Here is a 21,896-nt window from a genome sequence, read left to right as displayed (position 1 = left end):
CCATGGCTCAGTGGGAGTGCCACACTGTTGGAGGGGCCGCACTGTCGGAGGGGCATTACTGAGGGAGTGCCGCACTGTCGGAGGGGCAGTACTGAGGGAGCACCGCACTGTCGGAGGGGCAGTACTGAGGGAGCGCCGCACTGTCGGAGGGGCAGTACTGAGGGAGCGCCGCACTGTCGGAGGGGCAGTACTGAGGGAGCGCCGCACTGTCGGAGGGGCAGTACTGAGGGAGCGCCGCACTGTCGGAGGGGCGGTACTGAGGGAGCGCCGCACTGTCGGAGGGGCAGTACTGAGGGAGCGCCGCACTGTCGGAGGGGCAGTACTGAGGGAGCGCCGCACTGTCGGAGGGGCCGTACTGAGGGAGCGCCGCACTGTCGGAGGGGCAGTACTGAGGGAGCGCCGCACTGTCGGAGGGGCAGTACTGAGGGAGCGCCGCACTGTCGGAGGGGCATTACTGAGGGAGTGCCGCACTGTCGGAGGGGCAGTACTGAGGGAGCGCCGCACTGTCGGAGGGGCAGTACTGAGGGAGCGCCGCACTGTCGGAGGGGCAGTACTGAGGGAGCGCTGCACCTTCGGAGGGGCAGTACTGAGGGAGCGCCGCACTGTCGGAGGTGCCATCTTTCGGATGAGATGTTAAACCGAGGTCCCGTCTGCCCTCTCGGGTGGATGTAAAAGATCCCACGGCCACTATTGGAAGAAGAGCAGGGGGAGTTCTCCCCGGTGTCCTGGGGCCAATATTTATCCCTCAACCAACATCACTAAAACAGATGATCTGGTCATTATCTCATTGCTGTTTGTGGGAGCTTGCTGTGCGCAAATTGGCTGCTGCGTTTCCTACATTACAACAGTAACCGCACTTCAAAAAAAATACTTCATTGGCTGTAAAGCGCTTTGGGACGTCCTGAGGTGGTGAAAGGCGCGGGAGAAACGGGAGTCTGTCTTTTACTGGAAGGGTCTTGTGAAGTATTACCCCAGCGGAAGTCAGTGCATTCACGAGTTGGGAATGGGGGGCTCGGTGGGAAGTTGCTGGTTGTGGGGGGCGGGTGAGGAGATTGGGAATGCGGGGGCGGGGGGAAGAATTGATGGCGGGTGGGCGGGTGCGTGTGAGGAGAATGCCACAGTAACCTCGCCTGTAGCCTCGCTGACGGAGCCTCATCTTTTACAGGGAGAAGATGCTGATTTTTTACTGCTTCCAGCTGCTGGGGGCCATCGAACACAATCTATACATCTTCCAGACTCAGAACACCATTCTCAACGAGACCATTGACTGCTTCTTTGAGGTATTGCTGGGCAAAGGCCCAAGGGGTCCAAGTAAGGGGCAAACGCTCACCGAGGGTGGGGGGGGGGGGGCGGTGAGGGGGCAGCAACCCCCCGCACGCTCGACATCAAACGCCACGCGGCCTGGCACAAAGAGCAGAGGCGTTCCAAGCCTGCCTCGAGTCCCCGCCCCCGCTGCTCTCAGCCTGGCCCGCAGTACAGCCGGGCTCAGTGGGAAGTGTCTGTGGGCATCCAGCCCCAAACTGTGGTCGATCGGCCGGGGAACTGGGATAGGGCTCAGCGTGATGACCCCCATGGTCGATTGGCCGGGGACTGGGATAGGGCTCAGGGCGATGACCCCCATGGTCGATCGACCAGGGACTGGGATAGGGCTCAGGGCGATGACCCCCACGGTCGATCGGCCGGGGCCTGGGATAGGGCTCGGCGTGATGACCCCCATGGTTGATCATCCGGGGACTGGGATAGGGGTCAGTGCGACAAACCCTATGGTTTATCGGTGGGGAACTGGGATAGGGCTCAGTGCGATGACCCCCATGGTCGATCGACCAGGGACTGGGACAGGGCTCAGCACGATGACCCTCATGGTTGATCAGCCGGGGTCTGGGACAGGGATAGGGCTCAGGGCGATAACCCCCACGGTTGATCGGCCGGGGACTGGGATAGGGCTCAGCGTGATAACCCCCATGGTCGATCGGCCTGGGATAGGGCTCAGGGCGATGACCCCCATGGTCGATCGGCCGGGGACTGGGATATGGCTCAGCGTGATAACCCCCATGGTCGATCGGCCTGGGATAGGGCTCAGGGCGATGACCCCCACGGTCGATCGGCCTGGGATAGGGCTCAGGGCGATAACCCCCATGGTCGATCGGCCTGGGATAGGGCTCAGGGCGATGACCCCCATGGTCGATCGGCCAGGGACTGGGATAGGGCTCAGGGCGATGACCCCCACGGTCGATCGGCCAGGGACTGGGATAGGACTCAGGGCGATGACCCCCACGGTCGATCAGCCGGGGGCTGCGATAGAGCTCAGGGTGATGAATCCCACGGTCGATCGGCCAGGGGCTGGGATAGGGCTGAGTGCGATGAGCCCCATGGCCAGTCAGGGGCCAACTGGCCTGCGGAATGCTGAGGGGGTGAGGGGCCGAGTTGTTTGGATCTCAGAGTGACCCTTGGTCTTGTTTGTGTGCCAGGCCTCCCCTCATGACAAAGTACACACGTCAATGAAGGACTGAACCCCGAGCCCCAGGGCGGTGATCTCCAGCGGAACCGGCACCTCCAGCTTCTGCTCCCCGAGTGTATTTATCACAGAAATAAAGAGGACTGTTGACTCCCATCCCGCCGTGAGTCTGAAGTGAATCCAGCCTTGGCCAGTCAACCATTCCCATTCCTCTCGGCCTCTGTTCCCACCTCCCCCTTCGACAGATGTTTCCACCGCTGCTGCAGCTTCTGCAAGCGGCCCCTCTTCAGGTTCGGGCCCGGGTGGCACTATTCGACCGCGCGGGGCGTCTCAACCAACTCCAATCCGGTCTACGTCCCGATGTTCACACAAGCACTTGCCCGCGCGGGCATGGGGGGACGATCAGGAGCAGGAACTCAGTCCCGAGTCCCCGATGACAAAACGTAGCACCCCCACCCAGACCCCAGCCGCCGTCCCGGGACCCTGTGACTTCCGGTCGGTGTTACAGCGCAGTGACACCTGACCGAGTACGAGAGCAATCATCCAACACCAGCATCCGTCGCTCGTATCCAGTGACCATTATATTTCCATATTCATTCGGCACAAAGTACAACTGCATGCAATAACATAACTGTGGCAATCCCTTTGTATATAAAAAAACCCACTTGTGAAATGATACACGATTCACTCTTGATCCGACAGACCCGTAACTTAACTCAAATCTGCCCGAACTGGTTCCGTAACCCGCACCCCACAAAAATCTAGCCATTTCCAACTCCGAGAGCAGAGTCCAGGTCTCCACTATGTCCGAGTGCTTCAGGGGGTTCGAGAGCGCTTAAAGGGTTCAGTACAGTCTGGAAGCACGATCCCTGCCTGTCCCCGGAAATCCGCCTAACCCCCTTCAAACCCCCACTTCCCCCCAAAAACGACAAGTGTTTCTTTGTCGAATTTCCTGATTTTTCCAGAGAGCGAGCCCGTGGGGCGGGAAATTATTTGCTGACACAAAAAGGCACGTTGGTCTCGACAAGGCACTCGAAGCAGTCAGTCCCCTTCCCGACACAGGCCCAGCGAATCCTTTCGAGGGCGGCAGCAGTCTGGAGCTCGACGTGAAGGGTCCAAGGTGACGCGGGGGGCGGAGAGGCAGGGGAGTAGCTTCAACTCAGTGGCCATGTCCGCATCTGAAAACACAAAGTTATTTCTCGTAAAGATCTAGTTTATATTATAGTTACAACTCCTCCCCCGCCCCCCATCTTAACTCCATCGACCCGCCTTGGTTCCGTAACCCTCAATACCCTGACCCGACAAAAATCTACCAATCTCAGTTTTGATATTTCCAATTGACCCCCAGCCTCGACAGCTTCTTGGGGGAGAGAGTTCCAGATTTCCACCACCCTTTGTGTGAAGAAGTGCTTCCTGACATCACCCCTGAACGGCCTGGCTCTAATTTGAAGGTTCTGCCCCCTTGTTCTGGACTCCCCCCGCCAAAGGAAATAGTTTCTCTCTCTCGACCCGATCGAATCCTTTAATCATCTTCAACACCTCGATTAGATCGCCCCTTAATCTTCTAAACTCAAGGGAATACAAGCCCAGTCGGTGCGACCCGGCCTCGTAATTTAACCCTTTTAGCCCCGGTATCGTTCTGGTGAATCTGCGCTGCCCCCCCTCCGAGGTCCCCACACCAGAGACTTCAACACAAAAATCTAGGCTGACACGAGTGGAGTACAGCAGGAGCGCCGCACTGTCGGAGGGGCAGTACTGAGGAAGCGCCGCACTGTCGGAGGGGCAGTACCGAGGGAGCGCCCCACTGTCGGAGGGGCAGTACCAAGGGAGCGCCGCACTGTGGGAGGGGCAGTGCTGTGGGAGCACCGCACTGTCGGAGGGGCAGTACTGAGGGAGTGCCGCACTGTCGGAGGGGCAGTACTGAGGGAGTGCCGCACTGTCGGAGGGGCAGTACTGAGGGAGTGCCGCACTGTCGGAGGGGCAGTGCTGTGGGAGCACCGCACTGTCGGAGGGGCAGTACTGAGGGAGCGCCGCACTGTCGGAGGGGCAGTACTGAGGGAGTGCCGCACTGTCGGAGGGGCAGTACTGAGGAAGCGACGCACTGTCGGAGGGGCAGTACTGAGGGAGCGCTGCACTGTCGGAGGGGCAGTACTGAGGGAGCACCGCACTGTCGGAGGGGCAGTACCGAGGGAGCGCCGCACTGTCAGAGGGGCAGTACTGAGGGAGCGCCGCACTGTCAGAGGGGCGGTACTGAGGGAGCGCCGCACTGTCGGAGGGGCAGTACTGAGGGAGCACCACACTGTCAGAGGAGCGGTACTGAGGGAGCGCTGCACTGTCGGAGGGGCAGTACTGAGGGAGTGCCGCACTGTCGGAGGGGCGGTAATGAGGGAGCGCCGCACTGTCGGAGGGGCAGTACTGAGGGAGTGCCGCACTGTCGGAGGGGCGGTACTTAGGGAGCGCCGCACTGTCAGAGGGACGGTACTGAGGGAGCGCGGCACTGTCGGAGGGGCAGTACCGAGGGAGCGCCCCACTGTCGGAGGGGCAGTACCGAGGGAGCGCCGCACTGTCGGAGGGGCAGTACTGAGGGAGCGCCGCACTGTCGGAGGGGCAGTACTGAGTAAGCGCCGCACTGTCGGAGGGGCAGTACCGAGGGAGCGCCGCACTGTCGGAGGGGCAGTACCGAGGGAGCGCCCCACTGTCGGAGGGGCAGTACCAAGGGAGTGCCGCACTGTGGGAGGGACAGTGCTGTGGGAGCACCGCACTGTCGGAGGGGCAGTACTGAGGGAGCGCCGCACTGTCGGAGGGGCAGTACTGAGGGAATGCCGCACTGTCGGAGGGGCAGTACTGAGGAAGCGACGCACTGTCGGAGGGGCAGTACTGAGGGAGCGCTGCACTGTCGGAGGGGCAGTACTGAGGGAGCACCGCACTGTCGGAGGGGCAGTACCAAGGGAGGGCCGCACTGTGAGAGGGGCAGTGCTGTGGGAGCACCGCACTGTCGGAGGGGCAGTACTGAGGGAGCGCCGCACTGTCGGAGGGGCAGTACTGAGGGAGCGCCGCACTGTCGGAGGGGCAGTACCGAGGGAGCGCCGCACTGTCGGAGGGGCAGTACCGAGGGAGCGCCGCACTGTCGGAGGGGCAGTACTGAGGGAGTGCCGCACTGTCGGAGGGGCAGTACTGAGGAAGCGCCGCACTGTCGGAGGGGCAGTACTGAGGGAGCGCCGCACTGTCGGAGCGGCAGTACTGAGGGAGCACCGCACTGTCGGAGGGGCAGTACCGAGGGAGCGCCGCACTGTCGGAGGGGCAGTACTCGTAATTTAACCCTTTCAGCCCCGCGATCGGCCCGGTCAACCTGCCAGTGCGCCAGGAGGGTCACGCGCTGGAGGCTGGTACCTTACCTGAGGAGATGGTGGGATGGGGAGTGGAGGGGAGTGGAGGGGTGGAGCGGTTTTCAGAACAGGCTGGTGGGCTGGTGTGCCAGGAAGGGCTTGACCTCGAAGGTGATGCCGTCGCCCGGCAGCGAGGAAGGGACGAGGGGGCAGAGCCAGATCAGGTACCAGCGCCGGCCCAGCAGCTCGACGGCGTTCCTCCGCCAGCCCAGGTCGTAGGTCCCGCAGCGGCCCGCGCTCCACTCCCGCGTGGTCTGCCCGCGGTGCAGCAGCTGCAGGTGGAAGAGCAGGAAGGCCGAGACGAAGAGGAAGCCCACCACACACGTGTCCGCCACGAACGCAAACAAGAAGGCGGCGAGGCCCACCTGACCTGTCCAAGCAGAGGCGAGACAAGAGACACAAGTCACTAAAATAACAGAGCAATACAGGTGAACAAAGGCCGTCAAATAAAAAGCAAACCAAAGCACTGGGGTTCGTTTCTCGAGGGATAGGATTGAAGAGCACAGAGCTTATGCTAAACTTGTATCGAACCTTGGTTAGACCACACTCGGAGTTACTGTGCACAGTTCTGGCCTCCATATCCCACACTCGGAGTTACTGTGCACAGTTCTGCTCTCCATATCCCACACTTGGGGTTACTGTGCCCAGTTCTGGCCTCCATATCCCACACTTGGGGTTACTGTGCACAGTTCTGGTCTCCATATCCCACACTCGGAGCTACTGTGCACAGTTCTGGTCTCCATATCCCACACTTGGAGTTACTGTGCCCAGTTCTGGTCACCATATCCCACACTCGGGGTTACTGTGCACAGTTCTGGTCTCCATATCCCACACTCGGAGTTACTGTGCACAGTTCTGGTCTCCATATCCCACACTTGGGGTTACTGTGCACAGTTCTGGTCTCCATATCCCACACTTGGGGTTACTGTGCACAGTTCTGGTCTCCATATCCCACACTTGGGGTTACTGTGCCCAGTTCTGGTCTCCATATCCCACACTTGGGGTTACTGTGCACAGTTCTGGTCTCCATATCCCACACTTGGAGTTACTGTGCACAGTTCTGGTCTCCACAGAGGTCTAGCGAGGGAATTCCAGAGCTCAGGGCCCAGGCGGCTGAAGGCACGGCCGCCAATGGTGGAGCGATGGAAATCGGGGGATGCGCAAGAGGCCAGAATTGGAGGAGCGCAGAGATCTCGGAGGGTTGTGGGGCTGGAGGAGGTCACAGTGATAGGCTCAAAAAAGGGCAGGAGTGGGTACTAAATATTCCTGGATATAAGGTGTTCAGGAAAAAAAGGAGGTGGGGTGGCAGTACTGATTAAGGAGAATGTTACAGTGCTGAAGAGAGAGGATGTCCTGGAGGGGTCAAGGGCTGGAGGAGGTAGTTGAAATAATGGTGACAGTAGATAAGTCACCAGGACCGGATGGGATGCATCCTAGGATGCTGAGGGAAGTAAAGGTGGAAATTGCAGAGGTACTGGCCATAATCTTCCAATCCTCCTTAGATACGGGGGTGGTGCCAGAGGACTGGAGAACTGCAAATGTTACACCATTGTTCAAAAAAAGGGTGTAAAGATAAACCCAACAACTACAGGCTGGTCATTTTAACCTCGGTAGTGGGGAAGCTTTTAGAAACAGTAATCAGGGACAAAATGAACAGTCACTTGGTCAAATGTGGATTAATTAAGGAAAGCCAGCATGATTTGTTAAAGGCAAATCGTGTTTAATTAACTTGATTGAGTTTTTAATGAGGTAACAGAGAGGGTTGATGAGGGCAATGCGGTTGATGTGGTGTACAGGGACTTCGGCAGTCGGTGGGCTGAGGCGGATGCGGAGACAGGCGATATTACAGAGGTGGAAGTAGGCGGTCTTAGCGATGGAAAGGATATGGGGTCGGGGCCAAGCTCGGGTCAAATATGACACCAAGGTTGCGAACAGCGTGGTTCAGCCTCAGACAGATGTTAGGGAGAGGGATGGAGTCGGTGTCCAGGGAACGGAGTTTGTGGCAGGGACCGAAGACAATGGCTTTGGTCTTCCCAATATTCAACTGGAGAAAATTTCTGCTCATCCAGAACTGTATGTCGGACAAACAGTCTGATAATTTAGAGACCGTGGAGGGGTCGAGAGAAGTGGTGGTGAGGTAGAGCTGGGTGTGGTCAGAGTACATGTGGAAACTGAGGCTGTGTTTTCGGATGATGTCACCGAGGGGCAACATGTAGATGAGAAATAGGAGGGGGCCGAGGATAGATCCTTGGGGAACACCAGAGGTAACGATGCGGGAGCGGGAAGAGAAGCCGTTGCAGGTGATTCTCTGGCTACGATTTGATAAGAATGGAACCAGGCGAGTGCAGTCCCACCCAGCTGGACGACGGTGGAGAGGCGTTGGAGGAGGATGGAGTGGTCGACCGTGTCAAAGGCTGCAGACAAGTCAAGAAGGACCAGGAGGGACAGTTTACCTTTGTCACAGGCTGGGGAATGGAGTTTGTGGCGGGGACCAAAGATAATGGAAATCGGGGAGGGGGGGATGCGCAAGGGACCGGAATTGGAGGAGTGCGAAGATCTCGGAGGGTTGTAGGGCTGGAGGAGGTTACAGAGATAGGGAGGGTTGTAGGGCTGGAGGAGGTTACAGAGATAGGGAGGGTTGTAGGGGCTGGAGGAGGTTACAGGGATAGGGAGGGTTGTAGGGGTTGGAGGAGGTTACAGAGATAGGGAGGGGTGTAGGGCTGGAGGAGGTTACAGAGATAGGGAGTGTTGTCGGGGCTGGAGGAGGTTACAGAGATAGGGAGGGTTGTAGGGGCTGGAGGAGGTTACAGAGATAGGGAGGGTTGTAGGGGCTGGAGGAGGTTACAGGGATAGGGAGGGTTGTAGGGGTTGGAGGAGGTTACAGAGATAGGGAGGGTTGTAGGGGCTGGAGGAGGTTACAGAGATAGGGAGGGTTGTAGGGGCTGGAGGAGGTTACAGAGATAGGGAGGGTTGTAGGGGCTGGAGGAGGTTACAGAGATAGGGAGAGGTGTAGGGGCTGGAGGAGGTTACAGAGATAGGGAGGGTTGTAGGGGCTGGAGGAGGTTACAGAGATAGGGAGGGTTGTAGGGCTGGAGGAGGTTACAGAGATAGGGAGGGTTGTAGGGGCTGGAGGAGGTTACAGAGATAGGGAGGGTTGTAGGGGCTGGAGGAGGTTACAGGGATAGGGAGAGTTGTAGGGGCTGGAGGAGGTTACAGAGATAGGGAGGGTTGTAGGGGCTGGAGGAGGTTACAGAGATAGGGAGGGTTGTAGCGGCTGGAGGAGGTTACAGAGATAGGGAGGGTTGTAGGGGCTGGAGGAGGTTACAGAGATAGGGAGGGTTGTAGGGGCTGGAGGAGGTTACAGGGATAGGGAGGGTTGTAGGGGCTGGAGGAGGTTACAGAGATAGTGAGGGTTGTAGGGGCTGGAGGAGGTTACAGAGATAGGGAGGGTTGTAGGGGCTGGAGCAGGTTACAGGGATAGGGAGGGTTGTAGGGGCTGGAGGAGGTTACAGAGATAGGGTTGTAGGGGCTGGAGGAGGTTACAGAGATAGGGAGAGGTGTAGGGCTGGAGGAGGTTAGAGATAGGGAGGGTTGTAGGGCTGGAGGAGGTTGCAGAGATAGGGAGGGTTGTAGGGGCTGGAGGAGGTTACAGGGGTAGGGAGGGTTGTAGGGGCTGGAGGAGGTTACAGAGATAGGGAGGGTTGTAGGGGCTGGAGGAGGTTACAGAGATAGGGAGGGTTGTCGGGGCTGGAGGAGGTTACAGAGATAGGGAGAGGTGTAGGGCTGGAGGAGGTTACAGAGATAGGGAGGGTTGTAGGGCTGGAGGAGGTTACAGAGATAGGGAGGGTTGTAGGGGCTGGAGGAGGTTACAGGGATAGGGAGGGTTGTAGGGGCTGGAGGAAGTTACAGAGATAGGGAGGGTTGTAGGGGCTGGAGGAGGTTACAGAGATAGGGAGAGGTGTAGGGCTGGAGGAGGTTAGAGATAGGGAGGGTTGTAGGGCTGGAGGAGGTTACAGAGATAGGGAGGGTTGTAGGGGCTGGAGGAGGTTACAGGGATAGGGAGGGTTGTAGGGGCTGGAGGAGGTTACAGAGATAGGGAGGGTTGTAGGGGCTGGAGGAGGTTACAGAGATAGGGAGGGTTGTAGGGGCTGGAGGAGGTTACAGAGATAGGGAGGGTTGTAGGGGCTGGAGGAGGTTACAGAGATAGGGAGAGGTGTAGGGCTGGAGGAGGTTACAGAGATAGGGAGGGTTGTAGGGCTGGAGGAGGTTACAGAGATAGGGAGGGTTGTAGGGGCTGGAGGAGGCTACAGGGATAGGGAGGGTTGTAGGGGCTGGAGGAGGTTACAGAGATAGGGAGGGTTGTAGGGCTGGAGGAGGTTACAGAGATAGGTAGGGTTGTAGGGCTGGAGGAGGTTACAGAGATAGGGAGGGTTGTAGGGGCTGGAGGAGGTTAAAGAGATAGGGTGGTGTGTAGGGGTTGTAGGAGGTTACAGAGATAGGGAGGAGTGTTGGGCTGGAGGAGGTTACAGAGGTAGGGAGGGTTGTAGGGGCTGGAGGAGGTTACAGAGATAGGGAGGAGTGTTGGGCTGGAGGAGGTTACAGAGATAAGGAGGGTTGTAGGGGCTGGAGGAGGTTACAGAGATAGGGAGGGTTGTAGGGGCTGGAGGAGGTTACAGAGATAGGGAGGGGCATTGGGGCTGGAGGAGGTTACAGAGATAGGGAGGGTTGTAGGGCTGGAGGAGGTTACAGAGATAGGGAGGGGCGTAGGGGCTGGAGGAGGTTACAGAGATAGGGAGGGTTGTAGGGCTGGAGGAGGTTACAGAGATAGGGAGGGTTGTCGGGCTGGAGGAGGTTACAGAGATAGGGAGGGGCGTAGGGGCTGGAGGAGGTTACAGAGATAGGGAGGGTTGTAGGGCTGGAGGAGGTTACAGAGATAGGGAGGGGGGCGAAGCCTACAACTGGGTGGCCTGCTGCTCATACCTTAGTTGGTGTCCTGTCGAGAAGGAAACCTCGCGTTGCTCACCCTCAGGAACCCTCACAACATTCAAGAAGCATTTTGATGAGCACTTGAAACGCCATAGCATACAAGGCTGCGGACCCAGTGCTGGGAAATGGAATTGGAATAGACAGGGCTTGATGGCCGGCACGGACACGATGGGCCGAAGGACCTCTTGCTGTGCTGTATAACTCTATGGCTCTAGGACTCTATGATTCACCTGTGACCAGCATCGCCCAGGGCATGAGGAGCAGGAAGACGCTGTGCAGGGAGAGGCCCTCCTGCAGCAGTTCCATGAAGATCTCGGTGTTGAGGACGATGGCGTACAGCAGGCCCAGCCACATGTGGGCGACGCAGCACAGGAAGTACCGATGGTTGGCGAGGCCCACGCACTGGCCAAAGAAGACGCAGTGATGGTCGCGACGCAGGACGCACACCCTGCAGTCGTGGCAGTGCGAGCAGCGCACGGGGGTGTGCGACTCACACATGTAGCAGTACCTGCGAGGAAAGACAGTCCGGGTCATGTCAAACACCGCCCGCCGCAGCTCGCAAGCCCAGAGCAACGCCATTCGGCCCCGTTTAATTCCACCCAGAGATACACGTCCAATCGCTTCCTCAAAACCATTCCTGGAGGTTCTTACGTCCACTACTCTGTCCAGGAGTCCATCCCAAATAAACCCAGACCTGTCTAGGTTCCCATTCACTCCCACTGTACACAATCCCAATGGACCAAACCCCTTCCCATTCACTCCCATTGTACACAATCCCAATGGACCAAACTCCTTCCCATTCACTCCCACTGTACACAATCCCAATGGACCAAACTCCTTCCCATTCACTCCCACTGTACACAATCCCAATGGACCAAACTCCTTCCCATTCACTCCCATTGTACACAATCCCAATGGACCAAACTCCTTCCCATTCACTCCCACTGTACACAATCCCAATGGACCAAACTCCTTCCCATTCACTCCCACTGTACACAATCCCAATGGACCAAACTCCTTCCCATTCACTCCCACTGTACACAATCCCAATGGACCCAAAACCCTTCCCATTCACTCCCATTGTACACAATCCCAATGGACCCAAACCCCTTCCCATTCACTCCCACTGTACACAATCCCAATGGACCAAACCACTTCCCATTCACTCCCACTGTACACAATCCCAATGGACCCAAACCCCTTCCCATTCACTCCCACTGTACACAATCCCAATGGACCAAACCACTTCCCATTCACTCCCACTGTACACAATCCCAATGGACCCAAACCCCTTCCCATTCACTCCCACTGTACACAATCCCAATGGACCCAAACCCCTTCCCATTCACTCCTATTGTACACAATCCCAATGGACCCAAACCCCTTCCCATTCACTCCCACTGTACACAATCCCAATGGACCAAACCCCTTCCCATTCACTCCCATAGTACACAATCCCAATGGACCAAACCCCTTCCCATTCACTCCCATTGTACACAATCCCAATGGACCAAACCCCTTCCCATTCACTCCCATTGTACACAATCCCAATGGACACAAACCCCTTCCCATTCACTCCCATTGTACACAATCCCAATGGACCCAAACCCCTTCCCATTCACTCCCGCTGTACACAATCCCAATGGACACAAACCCCTTCCCATTCACTCCCGCTGTACACAATCCCAATGGACCCAAACCCCTTCCCATTCACTCCCACTGTACACAATCCCAATGGACCCAAACCCCTTCCCATTCACTCCCATTGTACACAATCCCAATGGACCCAAACCCCTTCCCATTCACTCCCATTGTACACAATCCCAATGGACCAAACTCCTTCCCATTCACTCCCACTGTACACAATCCCAATGGACCAAACCCCTTCCCATTCACTCCCACTGTACACAATCCCAATGGACTAAACCCCTTCCCATTCACTCCCACTGTACACAATCCCAATGGACCAAACCCCTTCCCATTCACTCCCACTGTACACAATCCCAATGGACAAAACCCCTTCCCATTCACTCCCACTGTACACAATCTCTCAATCTCAGTTTTGATATTTTCATTTGACCCCCAGCCTCAACAGCTTTTTGGGGGGGGGGAGTTCCAGATTTCCACTACCCTTTGTGTGAAGAAGTGCTTCCTGACATCACCCCTGAACGGCCTGGCTCTAATTTGAAGGTTCTGCCCCCTTGTTCTGGACTCCCCCCACCAGAGGAAATAGTTTCTCTCTCTCGACCCGATCGAATCCTTTAATCATCTCAAACACCTCGATTAGATCACCCCTTAATCTTCTAAACTCCAGGGAATACAAGCCCAGTCTGTGCGACCCATCCTCGTAATTTAACCCTTTTAGTCCCAGGTATCGTTCTGGTGAATCTGCGCTGCCCCCCCTCCGAGGCTGATAGATCCTTCCTGAGGTCCGGGGCCCAGAACTGAACACAGTTACTCCAGATGGGGTCTAATGAAAGCTCTGTACAACGGAACCACAACAACCTGTCTTTTGTATTCCAGTAGCTTTTCGCGATTTGTGTACACGGGGACACCTAAACTCTTAGTCTCGCATCATTTAGAAAATACCCTTTCTTAGATCTCGCACTTTCCCACACAGAACTCCATCTACCACAGTTTTGCCCGCTCGCTTAATCTGTCTACGTCCCCTCCTGCTCCCATCTACACAACTTACTGTGCCTCCTAACTTGGAGACATAACTCTCGACTCGCTCATCCAAGTCATTAATAGATATGGTGAAAATCTGAGGCCCCAGCACACAGATTCCTGGGGAGCACCACTTACATCGGGTTCACAGCACAGAAACAGGCCATTCGGCCCATCTGCTCCGTGCCAGTGTTTCTGCTCCACACCAGCCTCCTCCCGCCCCTCTTCATCTCACCCCATCAGCATATCCTCCTATTCCTTTCTCCCTCATGTGTTTATCCAGCTTCCTCTTGTCACATCCCGCCAATCAGAGTACATACCCTTTGTCATAGAAACATAGACGATAGGAGCAGGAGTAGGCCATTCGGCCCCTCGAGCCTGCTCCACCATTTAATGTGATCATGGCTGATCATCCAAACTCAGTACCCTGTCCCTGCCTTCTCCCCATATCCCTTGATCCCTTTAGCCTTAAGAAATATATCTAACTCCTTCTTGAATATATTTAATGAATTGGCCTCCACTGCCTTCTGTGGTAGAGAATTCCACAGGTTCACCACTCTCTGGGTGAAGAAATTCCTCCTCATCTCTGTCCTAAATGGCTTACCCCTTATCCTTAGACTGTGACCCCTGGTTCTGGACTCCCCCGCCATCGGGAACATCCTTCCTGCATCTAGTCTAACTAGTCCTGTTAGAATTTTAAAAGTTTCAATGAGATCCCCTCTCATTCTTCTAAACTCCAGCGAATATAAGCCTAATCGACCCAATCTCTCCTCATACGACATTCCTGCCATCCCAGGTATCAGTCTGGTGAATCTTCGTGGCACTCCCTCCATGGCAAGAACATCCTTCCTCAGATAAGGCGACCAAAACTGCACACAATACTCCAGATGTGGTCTCACCAAGGCCCTGTACAACTGCAGCAAGACATCCTTGTTCCTGTACTCGAATCCTCTCGCTATGAAGGCCAACATACCAATTGCCTTCTTAACCACCTGCTGCACCTGCATGCTTATCTTCAGCGACTGGTGCACAAGGACACCCAGGTCTCGTTGCACTTCCCCTTCTCCCAATCTATTGCCGTTCAGATAATAATCTGCCTTCCTGTTTTTGCCACCAAAGTGGATAACCTCACATTTATCCACGTTATACTGCATCTGCCAGGCTTCTGCCCAATCACCCATTGTCCCCACTCTCTGACTCCTACCGCCCAACCAATTACCGACCATGTATCTAAGGCCACCTGAGCTCACTTGAGGTCACCCGAGACCAAAAGAGACCACCCAAGGTCACCAGTTTGAGCACTCTAATTTTTGCTAATAAACGATTAATTTACTCCAAATCGGTCTCCATTGACCACTGACCTTTGTCAAGGCTTGCTGACCCCCAGTGGCTGCCCAATCAGGGTCCTCCTGGCTGGAGAGGAACATCCTTGACCTCCCATCATTCCATGCAGTTGACCGCGTCCATTTACCCCGGTCCTTTCTCTCCCACAACACAAACCAACTTTTACCCCTCTCCTCCTCCTCCCAAAGACAAATACTTACCCCCAGCCTTGCCCCATTGCCCGGTCGGACAGGAACACCCCACGAATGCTGGGGTTCCTCCTGATGAAGAGGCAGAGATTGCCAACCACGTTGCCCAGGATAAAGGCCAGGAAAGCGAGATGGAGGATGCGCCAAGCCCCCAGGGCCAGGACCGACCCCGCCGCGGGGCGTGGAGACCCCCAGGGGTCCGAGCCCAGCCCCGCGTCAACCCGGCCCACCCCGGGTAGAGGGGCCAGGCGTGGGTCGGTGAGGATGATGTAGACCATCTCCAGGGAGACCAATAGGGCCATGAAGGAGGTCATGCAAAGGGGGGCGTAGAACGCCGGCTCAAACCGGTTCAGCACCCTCATGGTTGGAGAACACCTGAGGACACTCGTGGCCACTTGAGCACTCCTGAGGCCAGTTGGGGTCACCTGAGCTCACTTGAGGTCACTAGAGACCACTTGAGGTCATCTAAGGCCACTTGGGGTCACCAGAGACCACCTGTGGCCACTTGAGGACACCTAAACTCACTTGAGGTTACCTGAGACCAAAAGAGACCACCTTAGGTCACCAGAGACCACTTGAGGTCCCCTAAGATCAAAGAGACTACCAGAGGCCACTTGAGCTCACCAGAGATCACCCAAGGCCAGTTGAGGTCACCTAAGACCACCAGAGACCAAAGAGGACTACTTGAGGACACCCGAGGTCACCTAAGACCACCAGAGACCAAAGGGGACTAACTTGAGGACATCTGAGGTCACCCAAGACCACCAGAGACCAAAGGGAACTACTTGAGGACACCCGAGGTCACCTAAGACCACCAGAGACTAAAGGGGACTAACTTGAGGACACCTGAGGTCACCTAAGACCACCAGAGACCAAAGGGAACTACTTGAGGACACCTGAGGTCACCTAAGACCACCAGAGGCCAAAGGGAACTAACTTGAGGACACCTGAGGTCACCTAAGACCACCAGAGGCTAAAGGGAACTAACTTGAGGACACCTGAGGTCATCTAAGACCACCAGAGACGAAAGAGGGCCACTTGAGGTCACCTAAGATCACCTGAGGCCACTTGAGGTCACCTAAGACCACCTGAGGCCACTTGAGGTCACCTGAGGCCAGTTTGAGCCCCTGCCGCCCAGCCCTGGCCACCCCACTCCTCAGGTCCTGGCCAATCAGCCAATCTCCTCACTTCCGAGCTGAGCCCTTCAGGGGCGGGGCCCTCCGCGCTGACTGACAGCCGCGCCGGCCAATCAGCGCCGGCCCGCCTCAGCCACCGGCCAATCAGCAGCTGACGGACGTCACCAACCGTCCTTTAAACAAAAAACCTATTTCCCCTCAGAAAATAAAACTTCCATCAAATAAAGCGGCGGCCCGTCGATCAATCAGCAAAAAATAAATCAGATTTGCAAATAAAGTAGAAGAAACGGACTGTCCGCCATCTTAAGCGAGTCAGGGGTCAAGGGGCAAAGCGGTTACCATGGAGATGCAGCAGGCTTGAGGCCTACTGCCCCCCAAAATAACATCTAATTAAAAATAAAGACTATAAATGGGCTAAGCACAAATAAACACACACTTTTATGTTTAAAAAAAAAGAACATTAATTTCAGGCGGGCACATCCTGCTTTGGCGTGCAGGGCTGGCAAGGTTAGATTTTAATTTCTTTTTAAATTTGAGGGTCACTGATTATTGGAAAAGGAGTCATAGAGTCATAATGGCACAGAAGGAGGCCGTTCAGCCAATCGAGCCCACACCGGCTCTCTGTAGAGCAATCCAGTCAGTCCCATTCCCCCGCTCTATCCCCGTAGCCCTGCAAGTTTATTTCCCTCCAGTGCCTATCCCGTCTCCCCTTGAAAACATTGCGTGTCTCCGCTTACACCACTTCCGTCGGCAGCGAGTTCCAGGTTCTCACCACTCGCTGCGTAAAAAAGATTTTCCTCACGTCCCCCCTGAATCTCTCGCCCAAAACCTTAAATCTGTGTCCCCGAGTCCTTGTACCATCAACTAGTGGGAACAGCCTTTCCCCGTCTAGCCTATCCAAACCCGTCATAATCTTGTACACCTCTGTCAAATCACCCCCCAACCTCCTTTGCTCTAATGAAAACAAATCCAGCTTCTCCAACCTGTCCTTGTAGCTAAGATTCCCCCATCCCCGGAACCATTCTGGTAAATCTCCTCTGCACCCTCTCAAGGGCCTTCACATCCTTCCTAAAGTGTGGTGACCAGAACTGGACGCAATACTCCAGCTGTGGCCTAACCAGCGCTTTATAAAGGTTGAAAAAAATGAGTCTAAAATTATATTATATTTGACTCCTGTGGACACAAAGGCTGCAATACAGCTATTCAGTGACAAGTCCGGTTTCGTGACTCATACGCACACGTTATGCATAATTGTATATATTTGGGTGCCATACTTTGAGAAGGATGTCAAGGTCATGGCGAGGGTGCTGAAGAGATTAGAATCATAGAATCTTACAGCACAGAAGGAGGCCATTTGGCCCATCGTGCCTGTGCCGGCTCTTTGAAAGAGCTCTCCAATTAGCCCCACTCCCCCCTGCTCTCTCCCCATAGCCCTGCAAATTTTTCCCCTTCAAGTATTTATCCAATCCCCCTTTTGAAAGTCACGATTGAATCTGCTCCCACCGCCCTTTCAGGCAGCACATTCCAGATCACAACAACTCGCTGCGGAAAAACTGTTTTTTTTCCTCGTGTCGTCTCTGGTTCTTTTTGCCAATCACCAGATTCGCAAGGATAATCCCAGGGATGAGAGGCCTTCGTAACGAGGAGGGGCTGGAGCTCCTTCCCCAAAGGCCGGTGAGGCCCATCACCTGGAACGTGCACGGCCTTTCCGGCTGAAAGTTACAGGCATTTAAGTTTAGTTCGGCTGCCCAATTTTCTTTCCCCGACTTATTGGAGCAACGTGAGCGAGGCCGTTCCGTTGGAAAGTTCAAAATTCAATTCAAGTGTCACTGCCGATCCTTGGTGGATTGGCTACCTGTTTTAAACCCTACGAACCCTAGAATATTCCTGCAGGTCATAATAAACTCGGCTGCCCCGTGTCCTAACTCGCACCAAGTCCCGTTCACCCCCCACCCGCCCTCCGCCCCGCCTGTGCTCGCTGACCTCCATTGGCTCTCGCTCTGGCAACACCTCGATTTCAAAATTCTCACCCTCGTTTTCAAATCCCTCCATGGCCTCCTCGCCCCCTCCCTCCCTATCTCTGTAACCTCCTCCAGCCCTACAACCCTCCCTATCTCTGTAACCTCCTCCAGCCCCTACAACCCTCCCTATCTCTGTAACCTCCTCCAGCCCCTACAACCCTCCCTATCTCTATAACCGCCTCCAGCCCCTACAACCCTCCCTATCTCTGTAACCTCCTCCAGCCCCTACAACCCTCCCTATCTCTGTAACCTCCTCCAGCCCCTACAACCCTCCCTATCTCTGTAACTTCCTCCAGCCCCTACAACACTCCCTATCTCTGTAACCTCCTCCAGCCCCTACAACCCTCCCTATCTCTGTAACTTCCTCCAGCCCCTACAACTCTCCCTATCACTGTAACCTCCTCCAGTCCTACAACCCTCCCTATCTCTGTAACCCCCTCCAGTCCTACAACCCTCCCTATCTCTGTAACCTCCTCCAGTCCTACAACCCTCCCAGATCTCTGCGCTCCTCCAATTCTGGCCTCTTGCGCATCCCCCGATTTCCATCGCTCCACCATTGGCGGCCGTGCCTTCAGCTGCCTGGGCCCCGAGCTCTGGAATTCCCTCCCTAATCCTCTCCGCCTCTCTCTCCTCCTTTAAGACGCTCCTTAAAACCAACCTCTTTCACCAAGTTTTGGCCGCCTAATATCTCGTTATGTGGCTTGGTGTCAAATTCTGTTTGATAATCGCTCCTGTGAAGCACCTTGGGACATTTTACTACGCTAAAGGCGCTGTATAAAATACAAGTTGTTGTTGTTTGCAGTAATTTTACCAGGCTCAGGTTTCGGACGGAGTGACGGTACAATGCTGCCACCTCTTGCCCGGACTTAGTGTTGCCAATTTTTTCTCAAGCTTCTTCTCCTTAGGCAGTCCCTCGGAACCGAGGATGACTTGCTTCCACATTAAGAATGCGCTCTCAGGTGACTGATGAGTCCGATGCGGGACCTACAGTCTCTGTCACAGGTGGGGCAGACAGTGGTTGAAGGGGCGGGTGGGTGGGGTGCTTGGGTTGACGTGCGCTCCTTCCACTGCTTGCGCTTGGCTTCCGCTTGCTCCCGGCGAAGAGACTCGAGGTGTTCGGCGCCACTCCTCCACTTTGTGTGGTCTTGGGCCAGGGATTCCCAGGTGTCGGTGGTGGGAATGTTGCATTTTTTCAAGGAGGCTTTGAGGGTGTCCTTGAAGCATTTCCTCTGCCCACCTGGGGCTCTCTTGCCGTGTCGGAGCTCCGAGTAGAGCGCTTGTTTTGGGAGTCTCGTATCGGGCATGCGGACGATGTGGCCGTCCATCGAAGCTGATCGAGGCCTTGAACAACGTGGACCACTTTCCATACCTCGGGAGTCTACTGTCAACAAGGGCAGACGTCGATGACGAAGTCCAACGCCGCCTTCAGTGTGCCAGTGCAGCCTTCGGTCGCCTGAGGAAGAGAGTGTTTGAAGACCAGGACCTCAAACCCGGCACTAAGCTCATGGTCTACAGAGCAGCAGTGATACCCGCCCTGCTGTATGCCTCAGAGACATGGACCATGTACAGCAGGCACCTCAAAGCACTGGAGAGGTACCATCAACGCTGTCTCCGCAAGATCCTGCAAATCCATTGGCAGGATAGGCGCACCAACGTCAGTGTTCTCGCTTGCAGTGGGGAAAGAGTTAAACTGACATCGCTGGCAGTTTCACGGAATGGTGTGTAGTAAAGTCCATACTTTGCAGTACAGGAAACTTTGTGTTATCCGGAGGCGAACCGTCCGGCAAGCTCAAGCCACCGGCAAAAATCAGGAGCCGTTTTTTATTCTTTTCGTTTCTTTTCTTTGCTTTTTTTGAACAGTCAAGCTCTGCAACGTCTGTAGCTAAGCAACAGCTTCAGCTAGAGACGCTACAGAGATGCTTGCCGACTGTTTAGAGGCTGTTGCTAAGCAACAGGGTTTGTTGATTCATACGGAGATGAAAATCTCCGTATGTTTCAACATTAGCTCTGGAGTGTCCGGCAGTCTTGAGGGAACAGCAGCAGCTCGGTCCCGTCGGTGCCGGATAGCACAAAGTTTCCTGTAGTATGCTTTTTCCTAAGTTGCTGAATTGGCAGTGGAGATAACATAACCGGACGTGGAAACCATAAGAGGCCTAAGAGGATGTAAGTTCTGTTCTGACAGGAAAGTAAAACAATGAAAGAGGCCTAGAGAGGCAGGAGAGGAGGACAATGAACCAGAAGTACAATGTTGACGAGACCCCATTTGGCATAAACAAAGGTCATAGGTGCAACAACAGCTTGAGGGACAACGGCCGATAATAAAGGCGGTACTTTAATGTAACGCAGCACAGGCAACCAATCAGTGAAGATACATGTAGGCCGGGATCCAATCGGGTGGCAGGAATGAATTGTGCATGAGATGGCCATGTATATTCTAACGTAAAAAATCTCGTGTTTGCTGTGGCAATTTGGAGAAGTCTGGCTAAGACAGAGCAGACTGTCTCCCCACCGGTGCAATAAAGACAACTTGACTATCGAGCTAAAAACCTTGTGTCGATTGTTGGTTTAAAATACTCCACAACATGGCTCAGGCCAACATCCCCAGCATCGAAGCTTTTTCTCAATAGTCCAACGGAGTCAAATCATGTTACTTAACGATGCCCTTGAAATGCCTGTGTCCGGTTCCTATTGTCCACTGTTACCAAGCCCTCCAGGGTTGGCCTGGAGTCTCCAGGGATTGAAGATTCTTCTCCAGAACGCTGCTGCAAGCGAAAATCCAGGAGAAAAATCACAGGAGACGGTTTTTAAAAAAAAGTGCGAGTGATTCCCCCTCCCCCCATTTTCTTTTACCATTTTCATTTTATGAGTTACTAAAAATATTGGAGACCGGATCGAAAGGCTGTTTACCTGACCGTCACCAATCGGGTGATTAAGAGTGCCATTGTTTTCTGATTAGTTTGGGAAAGTTGTTCAGGGGTGATGTCAGGAAGCACTTCTTCAGACAAAGCTTAGAGGAAATCTGGAACTCTCTCCCGCCAAAAGCTGTCGAGGATGGGGGTCAATTGAAAATTTCAAGACTGAGATCAATAGATATTTGTTGGGTCAGGGTATTAAAGGATAAGGAGCAAAGGTGGAAGAGGCTCGAGGGGCTGAATGGCCTCCTCCTGTTCCTGTGTAACAGGCTCGAGGGGCTGAATGGCCTCCTCCTGTTCCCGTGTAACAGGCTCGAGGGGCTGAATGGCCTCCCCCTGTTCCCACATAACAGGCTCGAGGGGCTGAATGGCCTCCTCCTGTTCCTGTGTAACAGGCTCGAGGGGCTGAATGGCTTCCTCCTGTTCCTGTGTAACAGGCTCGAGGGGCTGAATGGCCTCCTCCTATTCCTGTGTAACAGGCTCGAGGGGCTGAATGGCCTCCTCCTGTTCCTGTGTAACAGGCTCGAGGGGCTGAATGGCCTCCTCCTGTTCCTGTGTAACAGGCTCGAGGGGCTGAATGGCCTCCTCCTGTTCCCGTGTAACAGGCTCGAGGGGCTGAATGGCCTCCCCCTGTTCCCACATAACAGGCTCGAGGGGCTGAATGGCCTCCTCCTGTTCCTGTGTAACAGGCTCGAGGGGCTGAATGGCTTCCTCCTGTTCCTGTGTAACAGGCTCGAGGGGCTGAATGGCCTCCTCCTATTCCTGTGTAACAGGCTCGAGGGGCTGAATGGCCTCCTCCTG

General features: G+C 55.1%; 2 protein-coding genes across 2 annotated transcripts in view; one reads left to right on the top strand and one right to left on the bottom strand.

Moving 5' to 3' along the window:
* Positions 1-2,611, top strand: part of LOC147092961 (cation channel sperm-associated protein 1-like) — a 35,421-nt gene extending 32,810 nt beyond the window's left edge. Inside the window, exons 11-12 of the mRNA XM_085976292.1 lie at positions 1,166-1,280; positions 2,469-2,611. Coding sequence (XP_085832418.1) covers positions 1,166-1,280; positions 2,469-2,510 — 157 coding nt within the window. The 3' untranslated portion in view covers positions 2,511-2,611. The remainder of the gene's footprint in view (positions 1-1,165; positions 1,281-2,468) is intronic.
* A 407-nt stretch (positions 2,612-3,018) lies between these two features.
* zdhhc24 (zDHHC palmitoyltransferase 24) lies at positions 3,019-16,257 on the bottom strand. Its single transcript, XM_085976293.1, has 5 exons — positions 16,105-16,257; positions 15,039-15,983; positions 11,058-11,335; positions 5,851-6,211; positions 3,019-3,633 (listed from the first exon to the last, which is right to left on the bottom strand). The coding sequence occupies exons 2-4, from the start codon at positions 15,386-15,388 to the stop codon at positions 5,904-5,906; spliced, it is 936 nt and encodes a 311-aa protein (XP_085832419.1). The 5' UTR covers positions 15,389-15,983; positions 16,105-16,257; the 3' UTR covers positions 3,019-3,633; positions 5,851-5,903.
* Between the last annotated feature and the right edge of the window lie 5,639 nt (positions 16,258-21,896).

This window comes from Somniosus microcephalus, unplaced genomic scaffold (genome assembly GCF_052327205.1).
Source record: "Somniosus microcephalus isolate GS21.2 unplaced genomic scaffold, FLI_Smic_1.0 unresolved_chr2, whole genome shotgun sequence".
Lineage (NCBI taxonomy): Eukaryota > Metazoa > Chordata > Chondrichthyes > Squaliformes > Somniosidae > Somniosus > Somniosus microcephalus.
Note: the sequence above shows the minus strand (reverse complement) of the source record. Positions and strands in the feature narration are given on the sequence as shown.

What these genes read in the sequence shown, in the direction of transcription:
- zdhhc24 (XM_085976293.1), bottom strand. Translation starts at nt 15,388, where the DNA reads ATGAGGGTGCTGAACCGGTTTGAGCCGGCGTTCTACGCCCCCCTTTGC. An exon ending in GCAATGGGGCAAGGCTGGGG is followed by an intron (nt 11,336 to 15,038) that starts GTAAGTATTTGT and finishes CTTTCCTCGCAG; the next exon opens with GTACTGCTACATGTGTGAGT. An exon ending in CTGGGCGATGCTGGTCACAG is followed by an intron (nt 6,212 to 11,057) that starts GTGAATCATAGA and finishes CTGCTTGGACAG; the next exon opens with GTCAGGTGGGCCTCGCCGCC.